The following is a 17,795-nucleotide window of genomic DNA, read 5'->3' on the forward strand; positions in this document are numbered from 1 at the left end:
TTTTTCCTGTGTGCTTGTCTGTTGCTTTCGTTTTTTTCTTGTGTAACTAATTTTCCTTTTTTTTTTCTTTAGCAGCCATGGCTATCTAAGAAAAAGCATGTTATATCAAATGTATTTTGATAGGACTAATGCACATCTTTGACAATAGTTGAAGTTAAGCAACAGCTGAACAGGGTAGGAATCCTCATCTTCAGCAGGATGGAAATAACAACCCTGAGCTATTTCAGTAGTGGAAGACTGCTTCATTCTGCGCGGCAGTGATGAGATACTTCAGGCCCTGTGGTTTCATCAGTGAGAAATCTTTTGTTTTCACTTTAACATGGCTGTGCTCTTTTATAGCCCTGGGATTCAAGTCTGTAACGCTTCCACACAGATTTCCAAAATTTAAATATTGGCTGAAAAAGATGCTGTGCTTTTAGCTTCCCCTTTCTCAGCTTTCTGGTTGATTGCTTCTCTTCCATACCAGCTCCTTGTCCTTCTGTGTGTTACACAACAGCAATTTAACTAGTACTGAACTATTTTAGCCGGAGCTTGATCCCAATTTTAACCAGGCTCAAAATCAGTTTTTAAGTTAGTTGATCATAGAATCATTAAGGTTGGAAGGACCAATGAGATCATCTGGCCCAACTGCCTGCCCATACCTGTAACTGCAATTACTGTCTTCAGGTTTGTCAGTAGGAAGTAAGGGGATATGCTGTTTGAGTTCTTATGTTTAAGCTTCTCGCAGGATAAGAGCTTTTGATATTAACTCAACCACAGGGATATAAATATTAATACGCAGCACCATACTTTGTGATGCTAAGACTTTTTATGCATACATGTCTTTTTGTCTTTTTTTAATTTTTGCTCTCGTTGTTTTTCTTTAATGAAGCTTTTCAACTACTGCCTATCTTTATCTTTAGCTGTTACACAAGCTGCTCATTATTCTGTGGGGATTAGATTCTCCTGACTTTACTTTATGGAAAGAGTAGACCTCTTAGATAGGAAAGATGAGTTTCTGAAATTTTGTCTTAATTTTGATGAGCAAGATTTTAGTCAAGGTTCTTGAAAAATATTTTGAGTCAATATGAACACTCATACAGAAAGTAAAAAAAAACAAAACAATAAGCACCTAATTATTTCTGAAGGGTCTGGCACAACCATCAAATGTTAGCAACAACATCCTGTCTTGCCTGGGATATCTTCGTTGCTTACTGTCTCATGTAATCTAACAGGAAAATTGCTGATAATTTCACAGACCAGTTGCATAGATTAAGATTCTGAATGTACGTTGAGAAATTCTACTGAGTAATCTTGGATTTTATCCCTTCCAAAGCCCAGGACCCAATCTGAAGAATGACACTGCTATCCTTAAATATACATACCTGATCACTTAACCTCCCAATGATGGGACCATGCCATCAGCCTAACTATAAAATTCTCCCTGGTTATGGCTTGGGAGGCTGGGAGGAAACCTAAAATCACTTACCTGGATCTAAATACTACATTAATGCACTGGTTTATCCTAAAACAGTTATAAATTGGGATATATGATTTACACTACTCTATAAGGATCATAGAATCATAAAATGGTTCGGGTTGGAAGGGGCTTTTAACATCACCTAGTTCCACCTCCCCTGCTATAGGCAGGGACACCTCCCTCTAGACCAGGTTGCTCACAGCCCCCAAAAGATGAAATAGCTGTACTTCAAATGGGTCTGAATTAAATTATTAATGTAATTATAATTAAGCAGTGAGGTGGTATATTGCACAGCAGAAAAAAATACTTGATCTAGTGGAGGACTAAATAGGAAGTAACCATTTAGTTACCACAGACTTGCATTATTTGAATCTCAAGTACAGAAAGTTCTTCAAGAAGGCTAACAGTGTAATGTGGGAGTACCTCGTTAACAGGCCTATGTAGTAACTATGTTACCCACATCAAATTTCCTTGTACAGAGAGAGGGTGGTTTTGTTTGTTGATTGATTTTCTGTATGTTTTTCTAGGTAAAGCTTAAATTTTTGTATGGACTTTTTTTTCCCTACAAATTGAAAGGTTATAACTGGCAGTGTGTTGTAAGACAAACTTTGTTGTCTTGCTCAGGTTTTGCTCTTTTGTGTGTGTGTGTGAGTTTAATTTGTCTGATTCCCACTTTGTGAGCTTTGAGAGGAATATTATATGCGACAAAAACCAATTGCTGTGCTCCTTCTACAGCAGTGAAGTGCATTTTAATTGCAAGATCAGAAAAGTAGTCTAGGAACAATAGTTGCTGATGTATCAGATGTTTACTAACTACTTGGGCCAGGTTAAGTAAAGGGGAATATTCTGGAATATAAATTGTCCATGCATTCATCGGGAAGATTGCCAAGTTTTAAATGTGTAACTTAAGATTTTGATTCCCAGCGTTAAATATTTACTACAGGTCACGGTGTTCACTTTATGCATAACTGTATTTAGTGTAAGTGAGAGCTGAATTAATTTGGGTTTAATATAAATAAATTATAGTTCTGAGTACAACTTATGCTCTAAAGTCTGAACTCCTAAGCTTTGGAAGAATTCTTGCTTCAGATAAGCTCTAATGGACAAATACGTACTTCAGGGACTATTAGAAAAGCACAGCTAATATGCATTATACTTCCTTTACATGGAAACCTACAGTGAAATGCTCAGACTGTCATCAAGGGACAGAGTTAAAAAATAGAACTATAAAGGCAGAGGAGATTGTTAGTAACTGTGATTTCCAAGTTGTAGTTATTTTAATTTGGGCATAAGATAATAATGCATCTAAGTGCTTCTGTGCTTCCAACATACAGATACCTGAGTATCTTCCTGCCAGCGATGCTTTGCTTTTTCAAACATTTCACCACAATTAAGCAACAGCTTCCACGTGTTATTTTTTTCTTCTTCCATTCAACTACTTGCACTGCTTCTGTGCTTTTATCACAGGCAGGACTCCATATGACGAGTTACAAAAAAGCCTTCATTTTCTAGCATTTTCAGAAGCTTAAAAAATGTCATATGTGATGATTTCCTGATTCCCTTTTGTTTGCTTCTCCTCCAGAGAGAACTAATGAATTTGCCTTGTTAGGTAGCATTCTATAGGGAAAAAAATCTACCTCTGTTTAAGAGACACATATTTTTCATGAAGGTAAGACGTTCAAATGCATTTTCCTTGTTTCCTAGTTATTGTGCTATCTACGATGACACTTTTCTGCCTAAATTTTCAGATTAAAGTAGGGATGATTAAAGAATGGTTTTATTTTGGAACTACTTTCAAATTTTAATCCCAGACAATTATTTGAAAAGAATTCTCTAAAAGCTGATAAATGCTTGTATCAAATGTTTATGCTTTTGACATTTGACAAGCAGTGTCACAAAACTAGTACAGTAAAAATGTATTTCTATGTAGACTTTTCAGCAGTCATGTTCAATAATCTTCCTAATTTAGGGCCTGCAGAAAATGGAGCAGCTGACCAGTGTACTTGTGCATGTCTTTTCTTCAAAACTTTTAGGATCATTTAGAGTGGTAACACCTATCTCCAAAATACTTTTTTCTGCTTCTGTAGAGAAGTTTCCATCTGCTTTAAGCATATCTCTGTTCACCAGCTTTTTATGTCGTACCAAGTAAGACATACTCTTCCTGGTGGAAAGAAGCAGGTAGTAGACAAAATCTCAGCTGAGATCAATGATTTCGTTATTTAGCTACTATATTTTTGTGGTGCAGTAACAAAGGTTCAGTACAAGACAGAATTCAACATTTTATTACTGTGGCAAATAGTATTTTATTGCCAATGAATTTCTGGTTAGCTGTCTTGAAGAGTCTTGAGGGAATATTGTAGAGTTTCAGAAGATTAACAAAGCTGTCATTTTTTTGTTTTTAATAATTTATATTAATTTGCAATTAATATATAAAAAACAGACTAAGTGACTTTTATTTCTTTAGAAAAGTCAGTCTTAGATCTCTATTACAATTTACAACAATGTCTTCATCCAGGGTCTCTTTCTCTTCTGATTGCCAGTAACCATAGGAATAACAGAGTTACACCTAAATGAGTTTTGGAAGACCCAAGAGCAGAGTTCATGCTGTTGTAAGTGAACAAAAGCACTCTCTCTTTGTATGCCAGAAACGAATGCATAATGTTATGAAGCCGAGGCTCCAACTCATCCCACTGACTTTGTGTTTCTGGAGTCTAAAAACACTGCACATTTGAAATGCTTTCTAGTTGAGATAACAAAGGTTTCTTTAAGCTGGATAAATAGCATCTGAAAGCTGAATTGCTTATGAAACAACTCTGAGACCAAAGGTCAAGGTATTTACTACGAAAGGTTTGGTTATTAGGTTCCTCCCTATTTCTTTCCACCTACAAAGTACTGATGCAGATTAATGACCAAAAGACAAAATACAGAATGTGTTTTGCACTTTTGTTTGTTTTTCTTATAAGACCTGCATGTGGGATTTTTTGATTTTCAGAGATAACATAATTTCATAAGTTATCATACTCCTCATCTAATTATTACAGCACTTTCTGACTGGGAGCAGACTCACCACTCAGAGGGTGGTGATGCACTGGAACAGGTTGCCCAAGGAGGTTGTGGATGCCCCGTCCCTGGAGGCATTCAAGGCCAGGCTGGACGTGGCTCTGGGCAGCCTGGTCTAGTAGTTGGTGACCCTGCACTCAGCAGGGGGGTTGAAACTCGATGATCTTTGAGGTCCTTTTCTACCGAGGCCATTCTATGATTCTATGACTGATGTTGCCTTTAAAGGTAGCAAAGCTAATGGTAAGAACGGATAGTACTGACAATGGTTGGGATTTGGTTTTCTTCCTGTACATATCAAAGAAATTGCCATTAATTTCTGTCTTAACTAGAAGATACTAAGTTTTGTGCAGCCACCATAGTAAAGCCAACACTGCTGTGAATGAGCCTGGGGAGCCTGGCAAACAAGGGAGAATTCAACTCATTGCCTGTTTCTTTCCTTTCTGATTTCAGCAGATATTCTAGGATTAGAAAGGAAAAGCTGTCTGTATATCTGTCTGAAGTTAAATCACAATACTACGATTATATGAAACACTGATTTTTGGTGTTGTTTTTCTTTTTAAAAAACTTTTCTTTAAAATTGTGTGTGAAGTAGGTGCTGTTTTGGATGGTACTCTGTTTCCTACTTTTGCTTTGTGACTTTCCACCCCTCCTTAGGGGTTAGTTAGACTACCTTATTACCTATTACCTTCAGTACGCATAGCCTTCGTAGAATCACTAAGGTTGGAAAAGACCTCTAAGATCATCTAGTCCAACCTCAACCCACCCCCACCATGCTCACTAACCATGCCCCTCAGTGCCACACTTAGACGTCTCTTGAATATCCCATCATTTCCCTCTGCAGCCTGTTCCAACACTTGACCACACCTTCAGGGAAGAATGTTTTCCTAATATCCAACCTGAACCTTCCCTGGCACAAGTTGAGGCCTTCACCTTTCATCCTATCAAAGTAATGACACAAGTTGCATGCAGCAGCACAGATGAGTCAGGAGCAGTGGCAAGTCAGTAGCCTTCCCAAGTGATATCCCAAGACCATCAACATCAAAGTGCTGCCCATAAACTGACTGGGCTGAAGTCTTTCTATCTGTCCTTATGGCTTACAAACTGGAGCTGACTGTGGTGACATTAAAGGTTCTGTCAGAACAGTTTACATGCCATCATCGCAGGCCCACTTTTATGGTGTTGAGCCTGAAAACATCTCTGTCGGAATATTATCCCAGTTTCACAGCTGAGGGAGGAGGGAGAAGCCAAGAGAAACAGAAAGGGGTTATCTTATCTAAGGTCACAGTGAGCTTGTACAAAGCTTGGCTTGGGCTCTGACTCCTGTGCTAAAGCCACAGATAGCAGCCCTTTTGCTCTGTAGAACTGCTTTTCTGATTAGCAGCAACTGTCAGCAGGCTTTATCACCTAGCATGCTCGTGCTGTGAGATGAGCATGCTGTGCTCTGAGGTCTGCTTCATCCAAGGCCTATCCTCCAGCAAAGCGCTACAGAAGCATTCAGTTTTTAAGGTTTAATAAGGTTTGACCAAATTCAGATATCTCTAATTCCTTTGCAAAGATTTAATTTATTTTTTTTTTTAAATCTGTTTGTCAGGAGTTGAGACAGTGACATAGATAATGGCAGTAAATGGTACCTGAGAGCACACACAGATATGCTGCAAACAGTTTGAGTGTAACTATTTCCTCAGTAGCAAGATGCATTACAGGAGAGTGCTTTTCCTCTCTGTGATATTTACTGAAGTGTTTTCATGAGACGCTGAAGAGGGCCAGCCAATTTTCCAGTTGTTTCTGTTTCAGCAATTGCTGTTGCTTGTTCTGGAAATAAAGTGGATAACCAGAAAACAGTTATTAACCTGACTCACTTTTGAAAAGGCTAGAGAGGCAGAAGGGACCTCCAATCAAGTTACAGCCACTCTTCGTTGCCAGCTGGAGAGAAGGGCTGGATAGCAAGCTGCTGGAGAACACCACTGAGTTATGAATAGCTGAGTGATCTGTTAGCAAGGATGAGTTACGTTATTCACTCTGGCTGAGGATGTTTGCTGTGCTTTTAGAAATCTGTTTGATGAAAGAGCCATTAGTATCAAATATTTTGTCTTTGTAGGTCAGAATAAGTAGTGCAATCTATGCCAAACATCCTTACAAAATGAATGGGATTTAAACAGCATAGTGACATTCTCTGTCTGCTAAGGAGACAGAACAAACACAGACAACTGAGACGTTTAATCCTGCTTGCCTTTTTGATTTTTCAATTATCTCCATTTAGACAGCTGCAAGGAAGCACTGCAAAGGAAACTTCCAAGTGGCTCTGGATGAATTCAATTACTTTGACCATCACAACAGTTCTCCTATCACAAAAGGAGAAATGGAGGCAAGTACTGGTACAGTTGCCTGCTGCATAATGCTGTCAGGTACAGAGGAAACAATGAACTGGATTCTTTGAATTTGACAGTGAAAAGATTAAAAACCTTATGCTGTGTAGAACAGAAATCCTGTCTGTTTTTCCATATATTCAACAGACAGATTTTTGTATGGAATGAGATGAATGTGCCTAAGATGTTTGGACAGCTACCTGACCCTCCTAAATCTTCATCCTTCTCAAAAGTAACTCAGGACGTCAGCAGGTGACCACAGAGCAGACGAGGATCTGTGACATTTCATTATCTGATTCACATCAGGATCCAGATCACAGAAGCTGTTGGGATTCTGCTGTGAGCAGGACAAAGGCTTAGCATCGTGGCATCTTTAATTTAGAAGTTGAACAGATTAGCTTTACAAATTGAATGGATTACCATTTTCAGATTACAAAGAAAGCAAAGTACTGGAACGGATTGTTTGTAAATGCTCTGACTCCTACACCGCTGTCACGTTAACGATCAGGCTATGTCAAGATTCATTTATCTACAGTTGAGCTTGTATTAGAGCAGAAAAATGGATTAGATGACCTCTCAGCATCCTTTAGGCCCTTATTTCCTATGACTGTGCTTTGAATTTAGATATGTGAACAATAGAGATGTAATTTAAAATAGCCTTGTGTGTACCTTGATTATTCTGTATTGAAATGTCTTAAATAACAACTAATAAGCACACAAGGAGTTTTATTCCAGTCTAGGTCCTGTATTTTCCTCAACCAATACACATTTCCTTGTAACTCTCTTTAAAGATTGTTTTTTAACTTGTTCTCTCTAAAATATAATGGTATGCTTATGCATGCTTGCAGCCAAAAGTATTTTCCTGTTTTGTGTGTAAAATGTAACTATCAGGAGTTATTCCCACTACTCTTTATGGAAGGCACAGTAGAAACTTCAGTGCACAGTGGATTTGTATCTTGCTGGGCTACTAAGGGAGGGGAAACAATGCCCTTCGCAAGTCATTTTCAATACGTTATAGAATCATGAAATGGGTTGGGTTGGAAGGGACCTCAAAGGCCACCCAGTGGCAAAGGCCACCATGCACAGTGCTGCCACCCATCAGATCAGGCTGCCCAGGGCCCCATCCAACATCGCCTTGAGCACCTCCAAGGATGGGGCACCCACAGCTTCCCTGGGCAGCCTGTTTCACCATCCTCATTGTGAAGATTTTCCTCCTAACATCTAATCTAAACCTCTCCTCTTTTAGTTTAAAACTGTTCACTCTTGTTCTTTCACTATCTACCTATGTAAAAAGTTAATTACCCTCCTGTTTATAAGCTCCCTTTAAGTACTAGAAAGCTGCAACGAGGTCTCCCCGCAGTCTTCCCATCTCCAAGCTGAAAAAGCCCAGTTCCATCAGTCTGTCTTCATTGGAGAGGTGCTCCAGCCCTCCAGTCATCTTCATGGCCCTGCTCTGGACCCACTCCACCATCTTCTTTGTGCTGGGGGCCCCAGACCTGGATGCAGTACTCCAGCTGGGACCTCATGAAGGCAGAGCAGAGGGGGCAATGCCTTCCCTCTCCCTCCTGCCACCTGTTGATGGAACCCAGGATATCGCTGGCCATCCGGGCTGCAAGTGCTCAGTGCTGGCTCGTGTCTAGCTTCTCAGCCATCAGAACTCCCAAGTCTTTCAGGGCAGGGCTGCTCTCAGTGGTTCTTCTCCCGGTCTGTTAGTGCTGATTAAAAATAGTGCTTGGGAACATGGCTGTATCCCAGGCAAGGCCTACAAGGGAAAATCTTTCCTCCATTCCAAGTACAGACACATAATTTTCATAAACGTGTAGAGCTTAATGTGCCCATCTAGCAGTGCCAGGTGCTACAGGACACATGGCCCTCCACAGCGTGTGGCCGCCATCTCCCCGTCCTGCTGAGGTCCTTCTACCACTTTGTGCCCCTTATAACAGGGGCAAGAGGTTCCCCCAGCAGGACCCTGCTGAGCGAGGGGCAACCTTCCGGCCACATTTCGCCCCTTCACACACTAATCATAAATAACCACCTCCTCCACGTTGCCCCCCCTTCGCTGAAGGCCGGCCACTGCGGAGCGCGGCAGTCCTTATCAGCGCTGCCATCCGCCCAGCTGGGGCAGAGGCGGTGTCCTGGGGAAGGAAGGGGTTGTGCCAGGGAAGAGGGGGAAAAAAAAAAAAAAAAAAAGAAAGAAAAAAGAGGGTTCTGCGGGCGAGGGCTCTTCGTTGGAGGGACGAGAGGGGCTTGGCCAGTGGAAAGCGATAAGCGTCGGGGGCAGGCGCCCGTGACAGCGCGACGCCCTCGGCCGGGAGCCGCGGCTCTCTCCCTCCGCGCCGCGGGGGGATGCGGAGGCGCCGGGGCCGCGCGGCAGCGAGGGGCGCGAAGGCGGCGGGGACATGAGCGCGGCGCGCGGCCGGGAGCTGGGGCCGCCGCTGCTGCTGCTGCAGCTGCTGGTGCTGCCGCAGGGCGCGGGGCTGCCGGGTGAGTGCGGCTCTCCTGCAGCAAGAGCGGGCTGCTGAGGGGAAGGGGAGAGCAGCCGCATCGCTGGTGGGTAGCGGGGGTGGGAGCGGGAGGTTATCTCCCGCAGCAGCAATCTGAGGACGGCGCTCCCATGTCTTATCGGAAGATTGAGGCGTCGTGAGAGTGTTCTTACCGTAGCAGCTTTTAAGTTTGGTTTTGTAATCGGTGTCGGCTGTCGCGGTGGTGCTGACAGGGTTTTGTTTTCTGTTCTCATTCGGAGCATAAACGAAAGCCTGTATGAAAGCCGTCGGGTTGGGGTGGGAGCTTCCCCTGAGTTCCGTGCACTGCAAGGGGAAATCTCTGGTGGGTTTGGGGCACAGGGGCCAGCTGGCATCGTCAGCTACCTTCTGCCTTGAGGCCTGTTGGTGTGTTTGGAAACGATGTAGAAACACACAGAATTTTGTAATGCGTGCGGTAAGATTTGCATTTTGTAAGAACCACAGTGTCCTTATCAGCCCTGGCCGCCGCAGGAAGGTGAAAAGTTCCGCACTGCTGTGACAGCGTCAGCCTGTGCGCTGGCCACTGCTTCCAAGAACACCCAGCAGCTGTGAGCATAGACATGCTCTGCATTCAGCCCTCCCATTCTGAGATCGCTCGTTTGGAAAGCCAGTGTGTGCCTGAAGGTAGAGAGAAGAACCGGCAGAGAACAGAGAGAAAGGCACAAAATGCCCCAAAAGCATGAATGCAAGTAACTAAGTTCCTATTTTATTTCAGTTTATATATCCCTATCAAATTACATTAGGTTGCCTGCAGTAGGCCGCTGAACTGCTCCTTAGTTGAATTCATTTATAAGATGTCTTTATTCCACGTCCCCTCCGTGCTGACGGCGTTGTTTTTATGAACACCTTTTATGCCATGTATGTGTTGATGGTGTGAGATACCACCAGGCTGACAGAGAGCCCAGGCGCACTGCGGGACATGGCTAGCAGGCATGGCGAGGGTGGGCTGGCGGTTGGGCTTGGCGATCTTGGTGGTCTTTTCCAACCCTAATGATTCTGTGATTTTGCTCTGTGAGTTTCTGAATATATAATGGAAGCAAAACTAGTAGCTGGCATGGCTGCCATGGAAATACAGCAGGTTTGCTGTCTGTGAAGAGGTGGGTGAAGAAAACTGTTGTAGTTACCTCGTTTAATCCTTTTTTCTGCGTGTGTGCCCGAATACTATGGTTTTTCTTTGAGTTTGAAAATGAATTAGGAGCAGGTGGGATTTTATTTTGTATTTTGATCTGGATGGATTTTACCTACACTTAAGACTCTGCTTTAGTTAACCATCGCAGACTAGATTTATAGCTCTTATTTTTGTTTTTAATGTAATTTTTTTTCTTTTTGTTCTGGTTAGTTTCAGATGTCTGTGCAACTTGCCACGTTCATGCTACATGTCACCAAATTGATGGAAAAAGTGCCTGTATCTGTAACTATGGATTTGTGGGCAATGGAAGAACGCATTGCCAAGGTAGGCTATGTGTCAGTAAAACAGCAAGAAACCATGTACATCCCTGTAATGTCCTTTTTGGATAATCTGACTGAACTCTTCAAAATGTGGTAAGATTCTGTGGAGTGGTTTACTTCATATTTTTTGTCAAATCTCCAGCAAAGAAAACCCAAAACAAAACATGGTCAGTTTCACTTTAGTATTCCTTTCAACGTGTGCATTTTTGAACTGAGTGCTAGACTATACATTAAAATGAGCATTCTTCGCTGACTTTTTTTCTGCTTGTCTCAGGCTACTGGGTAATTAAAATTAAGTTTTGTAAGCCAAAAGCCTGTTCTTAATAACAGTATGCAAATAGACACAGATTTATTAAGTGTAAATGTTTCCTATGAAAAACATTCCACATTTTTTGTAACTGCAGTTGATAGCACCCTTCTGGTACCATCTCACACAAGATGAATTGATGCATGAATCAGGGGTCAATGTCAAATCCTGTGTCTGAGTGGGTGTAATATCTTACTGCTGGTTAGAGGGAAGGTCCTTCACCTCTGATCTCCACTCTCTGAAGGAGGTGCAGAGGATATTCTAATTTTTCATCTCTCTCTAACAAGTTTGTAAACCTGCTTTTAGATAAAGACGAGTGCCAGATAGGTGCCAGCAAGATCTGTGGAAATCACACATTGTGTCATAACACACATGGAAGTTTTTACTGCGTTTGCCTGGATGGATTCCGGGCCTCTAACAACAACAAGACATTTATTCCCAACGATGGCACCAACTGTACAGGTAGGCATCACAGGAAGCTTGGCCAGCTGGAATACAGAACTCTGTTTTCTATTGTGAAAGTCTTTCTTATCTTCACAGAGCTTACTTCCTGAAGCTGTATCAGAGCACTTTCTGCTGTGTGATGCGCTTCTTTGACATATAAACTCTAACAGCTATAGATTAGTTCCATTTTTCATTTTTTTACTCTGTTGTTATAATTGTTGCTGCAAAATCACACTCAAGCAATGACATCTCCAGAAAAGAAATTCTAAATGTAAGAAAATATGATGTTTATCTTTCCCTCTGAAATGTCATATTTTTGTTTAATGTGGGATATTATTCTGTTCCTTGATGCACGTGTAAACTGTTGTTATTAAGGTATTCGCTGAAGTGGGATTTTTCTGGGATTGCTGTAGCAGGAAATGCATCAGGAAATATTTGTCAGGTGAAACTGGTCAGAAATCAACTTAAAGTTCAGCTAACCACAGAATTCTGAGTGTCCTCCTTCCAGGTGCTTGGGTGCCAGGCGTGATAAGGTCCTTTGTTTCCCAGAAGAGCCAACAGAAGATATGTAGAACCTTTCAGGGAAGGCAGTGTTTGTTTTAAGCTTGGGTCCCATGGTGATCCATTAAAAAAAATCTGTTGTGAAGTGCATGTACTTTTCTCTGAATTTTTAGATATAGATGAATGTGAGGAGCCTGGGCTGTGTGGTTACAACGCAAGATGCGTCAATACTGAAGGAAGCTACGAGTGTTACTGCAACGATGGTTATAAATTAGAAAATGGAGAGCGTTCTTTTCATCCGAATGTGAGCAGTGCTTCATGTGAAGGTGAGAGCCTTTGGATGCTGTTCGTGCTAGCAGATAAAATCAGACCTTTCGTGATGTTGTAGCCCCTGCTGTGACCTGTGCTTCTCAGTCAGCAGGCAGAAGCCCTCTCTGTGGGCTTGATCCGCTGTATGATTCTTTTTTCTCCTTGGATTCAACTTGTTCCAGCAGTGTCTAGATGTTAGTGTCAGCATGGGATGTGATTGCTGCAGACTCTCAGCAGCAAGTTGGGTGTGCAGCACCAGAGAAGCTCAGTAGTCCCCTAAAGATGATGTGGTTAGTTTCTAAATAGGGAAGCAATATGGTGTAACCATTTGCCAATGTGATCACATTGCTTGAAGAGAAGGGAAGAGGGGATAAATGGCTGGTGGGAAAGGTCAAATGAGGAAAACAAGCCTGGAGAGAGGAATAATAAAACGATTATTTACCCATCTGTTACACACTATGCCACCTGCCTGATTGAACTGCTCTGCTTATATTGCTGGGAGGGGGAAAAAAAGAAACAACCTTTCAGTTTGAAGCAGTACCTTCTCCTTTCCGCCCTGGACTAGATGTAAACAAATGCAAAGGGATAGCAGCATTACAGGTGGAAGGAGCTGCTTTGCTAGTAACTCGGCTCTCTTTCCCCTCTTGCTGCAAGATCCATTGGTGAAACAAACTCCCTGGTTTGCCCAGCTGGAGTACTCCGTTTTGTTTTGGTTATGTGCTGTGATTTTTGTGCTGTGAAAGCTTCTATTCCAATCTTTTGCAGAAATTAGATGTGGCTCCCCTCCTGAAATGAAGCACGGCTACATTGTGGGGAACTACAGCCTGGTACCAGGAAGCACAGTTCACTATGAATGTAAAGAAGGGTTTTACAGTGACGAGGGAAAGTCCTCGTACTGCACTGTGAACAAAGCCTGGGAGCCTGCCTCTTTGAGCTGTAAAGGTGATGTGAGTTTTTATAGTTTTATATGTTTCTTGAATTCTCTGCTAAGGATTTAAATGGATAGTGAAGTGTTGTGGTGAAAGGCAGTAGACTTAAAAGAAAAAAACAGAGAAAAAGAGGACAGGTTATTCTAGCTGTTTTGATGTTTGTGAATTTGAATCTACTTCAAAACCAATATGCCACATGTAGCATGAACAATGAATTCCTGTTTCTGTCAGGATTCCTTATAAAGGTTTCTTGCAAGAGCAGCCTTATTTTTTAGTAATTATATAATAAAAATACCTTACCTCTTCTTGTTCTTATAATGACATCTTCAGTACTGGTCCTTACACCTTTACAGATGCTGCAGTGTGTTCTTGTGTCTATGTCTGCCAAGAAAACCTTAAGTTTGCAGTAGTGGGAAAAGCAACTGAATTGGAAAGAACCAGTGACCTCATGAGCAAAGTCCCAGTTTCTCAGCTAGCTTGTGAGGCTTTGTCTGAAGGTTGCAAAAGAGACTTCATACCACCCCTCATCTCCAGATAGCCTTCATGACGCTGGGAGCTTTTGTGTGAGCCAACACTTTCAGATCTCTCAAATGTGAAGTTTCCTGCAAGCTTCTTTAAAACCTCAGTTTGCTGTGGTATTCTGATCGCCCATCCTGTTGAAATTCTGCTGCTTACAGTTGCAGGATTCTGTCTGTGTTCTCGTGAGCAGATAGTAAGTGTGTACATTAGTTAAATAACATGTGGAGTGCTGGTTTACACAAGCTACGCTGTGTGTAACAGTTCTATAGGGGAGGGGAAGGTTGTCATCCTGAAAATGATCCGTTAGTGAAGAGAGTTCCTTCTTTCAGAATGCAAAATCCCCATTGGTTTCTAATTCTTTCCCATTTCCTTTATTTTTAGAGAGTGGGTCGAATGTACTAGTTACGTATGTGTCTATGGGAAGTACGTACGTTAGGAAAAGGATGCTAAAGGAGTATGGTTCAAAAAAGCATCACTAGAAAATCCATGAGAAGGGAAAGATTACACAATTTAATGTTAGATTACTGGTAGCAGTTATTCCTGAGTAATAAAATACACGGACATTGAAAATAAAGGAATTTAAGTAATGCTTTTTTTTTCCCCACTGAAATAAAAACAATGAATTAAAAAACAAAAAGAAGTGCCTGATGTCTAAGAAGCTTTCTGAAAGAAACCTTGTGGAGTGCAGCTCTTTCGAATTATTGATACTTTTTTCAGTAATACTTTTCAGTGACATTTTTGTCACATGATTTTTTAAATTTCTGCAGTCAAACAATAGACCAGGTTGAAGTTTCTGAGCACACCTCCAGTAGTTAATTGAAATAAAACACATAAAACCCCCTCAAATAGCCCATAAGTCGGAAAGAGAAATTATTTCCCCTTTGCATTGTGAGGTCTTTTCCTGGATTTCAAGCAAGACTTCTCCTATTCTGCAACCGACATGGCTCTCTTTTATTATGATTATTATTTTTATTTGTATGTCTGTGAAAGCACCATTAAATAATTATTATTTAAGCACTAGCAATTATGTCAATGAGTTTTCATTGTCACTAACTGAAGAATTTCTCCTGGTCAGACGTCATATCTTCTTGCCCAGCAAAATCAACAAGTTTGTCATTTATCTTTCTTCCCCTGGTAATTAGGAGTTTATTTTATGTGATGATTAAACTGGCCATTGGTGCTGGCCAGGCAAGGAAGGGGCAGACATAACTTGCTTTGTTTAGAAGCAGCTCTGGAGTAGATGCAGCTCTGTCAGTCTCATGGGGATGTCACGGGGGACTTGAGGGAGAACTGGATAACTGCAGGAGAAGAGAGTTAGTTGATAATGATGAAATAAATTGATAAATGGGAGTGCAGCCCTCCTGAGTTCTGCTGTTGACTAACAGCTGATTTTCCTTTCTTTCTACCAATAGGTGTGGATTGTGGAGTTCCACCTTCTATCTTAAATGCACATCAAGCATCTGTAAGCGGGACCACGTATGGAAGTGAAGTTACTTACAGTTGTGTTCATGGTTACTTTATTGCAAGTGGCAATCAGACTGCAGTCTGCAATGCCAAAGGACAATGGGATGGTGCTGATTTGGTGTGCAAAGGTAAATCCAGTCTGCCTCCAGATTAGTAAGGATAGATATTGCTTCAGACGTCACTATAAAGCAGCCATGCAGTCATCAGTTAGAGGCAAATTCATGTGTAGATGTGGTTTACACAGTGATCTGGGAGACGAAGTGCAATCGCAGAACAACAGCCATATTTTAAGCAGTTTCTTTTATCTGTGTTGCTAATGAAGTTGCAATGAATTGTTAAAAATTACCCTTCTAAGGACAAAAGATACCTTTCGCTATTTTTTGCATGTTAGACTTTGGGATCTCCGTGAGATGAGGATTCACCTAAAATTGCTGCTAGCTTAGAATGTAGCCCATGCTTGAAGCCTCTGTTCAGAAACTGAACCATTACTAGCTGTTAGCCTCTCCTTAGAATTCCCATGTTCAGACAGCTTCCAGTCAATGACTGTGACTGCTGAAACTCACAGTTGTTATTTGACATGAATCATAAATCATTTTGTTGATATGGTTTGAAAGAGTGTAGCCTGCCAAGCTCCTTGTTAAGAAGAAACATAAGAGTACATTAAAAAATGTGCTTTCCCCCCAAAAAACTGTGGGTAAGTACAGCCTTTAGTCAGCTTTTACACAGGTGCAATTTCACTCACTCATTTGCAGGACAATTAATGGCCCATCAGCTCAGTCCAACAAAGCCAGGTCTTCTCTTCATCGCACTAATTTAGTCTCTCTGCTATTAAAATCTTTCTTAATATTCTTGTTCAGTGTTCGCAACCTAAACAGAAGGTTTTCCGAGTTAGACATATATGTTGTTCTGCATTTCTGCTTTTCAACCTCATGACTGGCTGGCTGTGAGCAGATAGCTGTAGTAAAGGAGTGGTAGTTTTTGCATCTCATCGCATACTCCCTTTTGTAAGTTAAATATATTCTTTGCATGCAAATTAGATATTCTAAATCTTTTCCGGATGTTTTATAACAGATGCATACACCCATACCCGCTGGCGTATGAGAAGGTGGGTAGTCATTGTGGTGGATGTATTCCACGCTGCAGTACATACAATTAACTTTTCCTCCACAATTCTCATTTCTTACGTCTTTGTTTTCCTGTTTTATTGAGTAGAATTTGAGAATCATGTAAGATCTTTTACTAAACAGTTTTAAAAGTACTTGTTTTCTGCATTTAAGCTATAGTGAAGGTAAGATCTTTAATTCTTACATTGGTTATGTCTCAAGAAGGAAAAAGCAAAAATGGGGATAAATTAGTTAGAAAGGGAATTTTAACCCCAAATAATTGTCTTCCATTGATTTGGTATTCTCTCTTTGTTCTTGTAGTTCCCTAATTTAATTATGAAACTCCTGAACAATGAAGTAGATGAATTAGTTTTTAAGTTCACTACCATATATTTCCAGCTACCTCTACAGAAGTCTGAATAATCCATTAATTTTCTCCCCAGGAAGTAGTTTCTACTTGTCTGGAGCTGCTTCTCCTTTCTTCAAAGCTCAAGTTAAATCCACTAACAAGGGGACGTAACCCTGTTATTGTGGTTCTCCCATGTCACTCCTTGGACCATGTGTCATTCTGCTCTGTTGTTGCTAGTGATGGTCATGATAAGAAATAAATAATGTGTGAGGGATAAGAGAGTGTTACGGGAAGATAACTTAGTTTATAAAAATTTGTGTAGTTTCTTGTTCTCCACTTCTAAACAGGATGCTGCTTTATTTTATGATTCATCTTGAAGAATAAATGTTTCACTCTTCTAGAAACTCCTCAGTCATGAAATTCCAGGTTCTAAAAGTCTAACCTGACTACTAGAAATCACTAGGAGGTAAAAAAAGTGAAGTGTTATTTGCTGGGATGATGGACATCTCTTGCTTAAACTCATTGACATGCCTTGCCTGTTTCCATTTTCAGGCTTTGTTATCATGGTTTTTTTTTTTTCTGTTCCAGAAATAGACTGTGGCAAACCTTTGCTGATTCCACACACAGAAATTATCTGGGACAACTCTACCACTCTGCTGAGCAGAGTGTTCTATAAGTGTAAAGAAGGATATTATTTCAATGGAGGGAGGAACTTTTCAGAATGCACACTGGACCAGAAGTGGGAGAGTATTACATACATATGCGAAGGTAAATATTACTGTAGGAAATTCTTGTGGGGTGTGCTATTTAAATAGTTTCTAATTCCCGTTCTTGAGGTAGGGTAGATGGAAGGCAAGAAATCCCTTTTTAATTTGCAATATATAGAACATGGTAGTACTTTCAGATGGAAAAGTCAAGAAAGAGAATGTTAAACATACAGCAATTTCTAGTGGATGTCTTAGTTAGATCTCTCTGCAGCTGCCTTGCCTTTTATTTCAAACAGGAAGGGACTAA

At 41.1% G+C, this 17,795-nt stretch overlaps 1 protein-coding gene across 1 annotated transcript in view; it reads left to right on the plus strand.

Moving 5' to 3' along the window:
- The window catches only part of SUSD1 (sushi domain containing 1), a 39,363-nt gene continuing 30,657 nt past the window's right edge, over nt 9,090-17,795 (plus strand). The window contains exons 1-7 of the mRNA XM_021381131.1: nt 9,090-9,369; nt 10,747-10,860; nt 11,470-11,625; nt 12,282-12,434; nt 13,183-13,359; nt 15,278-15,457; nt 17,370-17,549. Of these exons, the coding sequence (XP_021236806.1) occupies nt 9,285-9,369; nt 10,747-10,860; nt 11,470-11,625; nt 12,282-12,434; nt 13,183-13,359; nt 15,278-15,457; nt 17,370-17,549 (1,045 nt within the window). The 5' untranslated portion in view covers nt 9,090-9,284. The remainder of the gene's footprint in view (nt 9,370-10,746; nt 10,861-11,469; nt 11,626-12,281; nt 12,435-13,182; nt 13,360-15,277; nt 15,458-17,369; nt 17,550-17,795) is intronic.

The sequence above is a fragment of the Numida meleagris genome, chromosome Z, assembly GCF_002078875.1.
Source record: "Numida meleagris isolate 19003 breed g44 Domestic line chromosome Z, NumMel1.0, whole genome shotgun sequence".
Lineage (NCBI taxonomy): Eukaryota > Metazoa > Chordata > Aves > Galliformes > Numididae > Numida > Numida meleagris.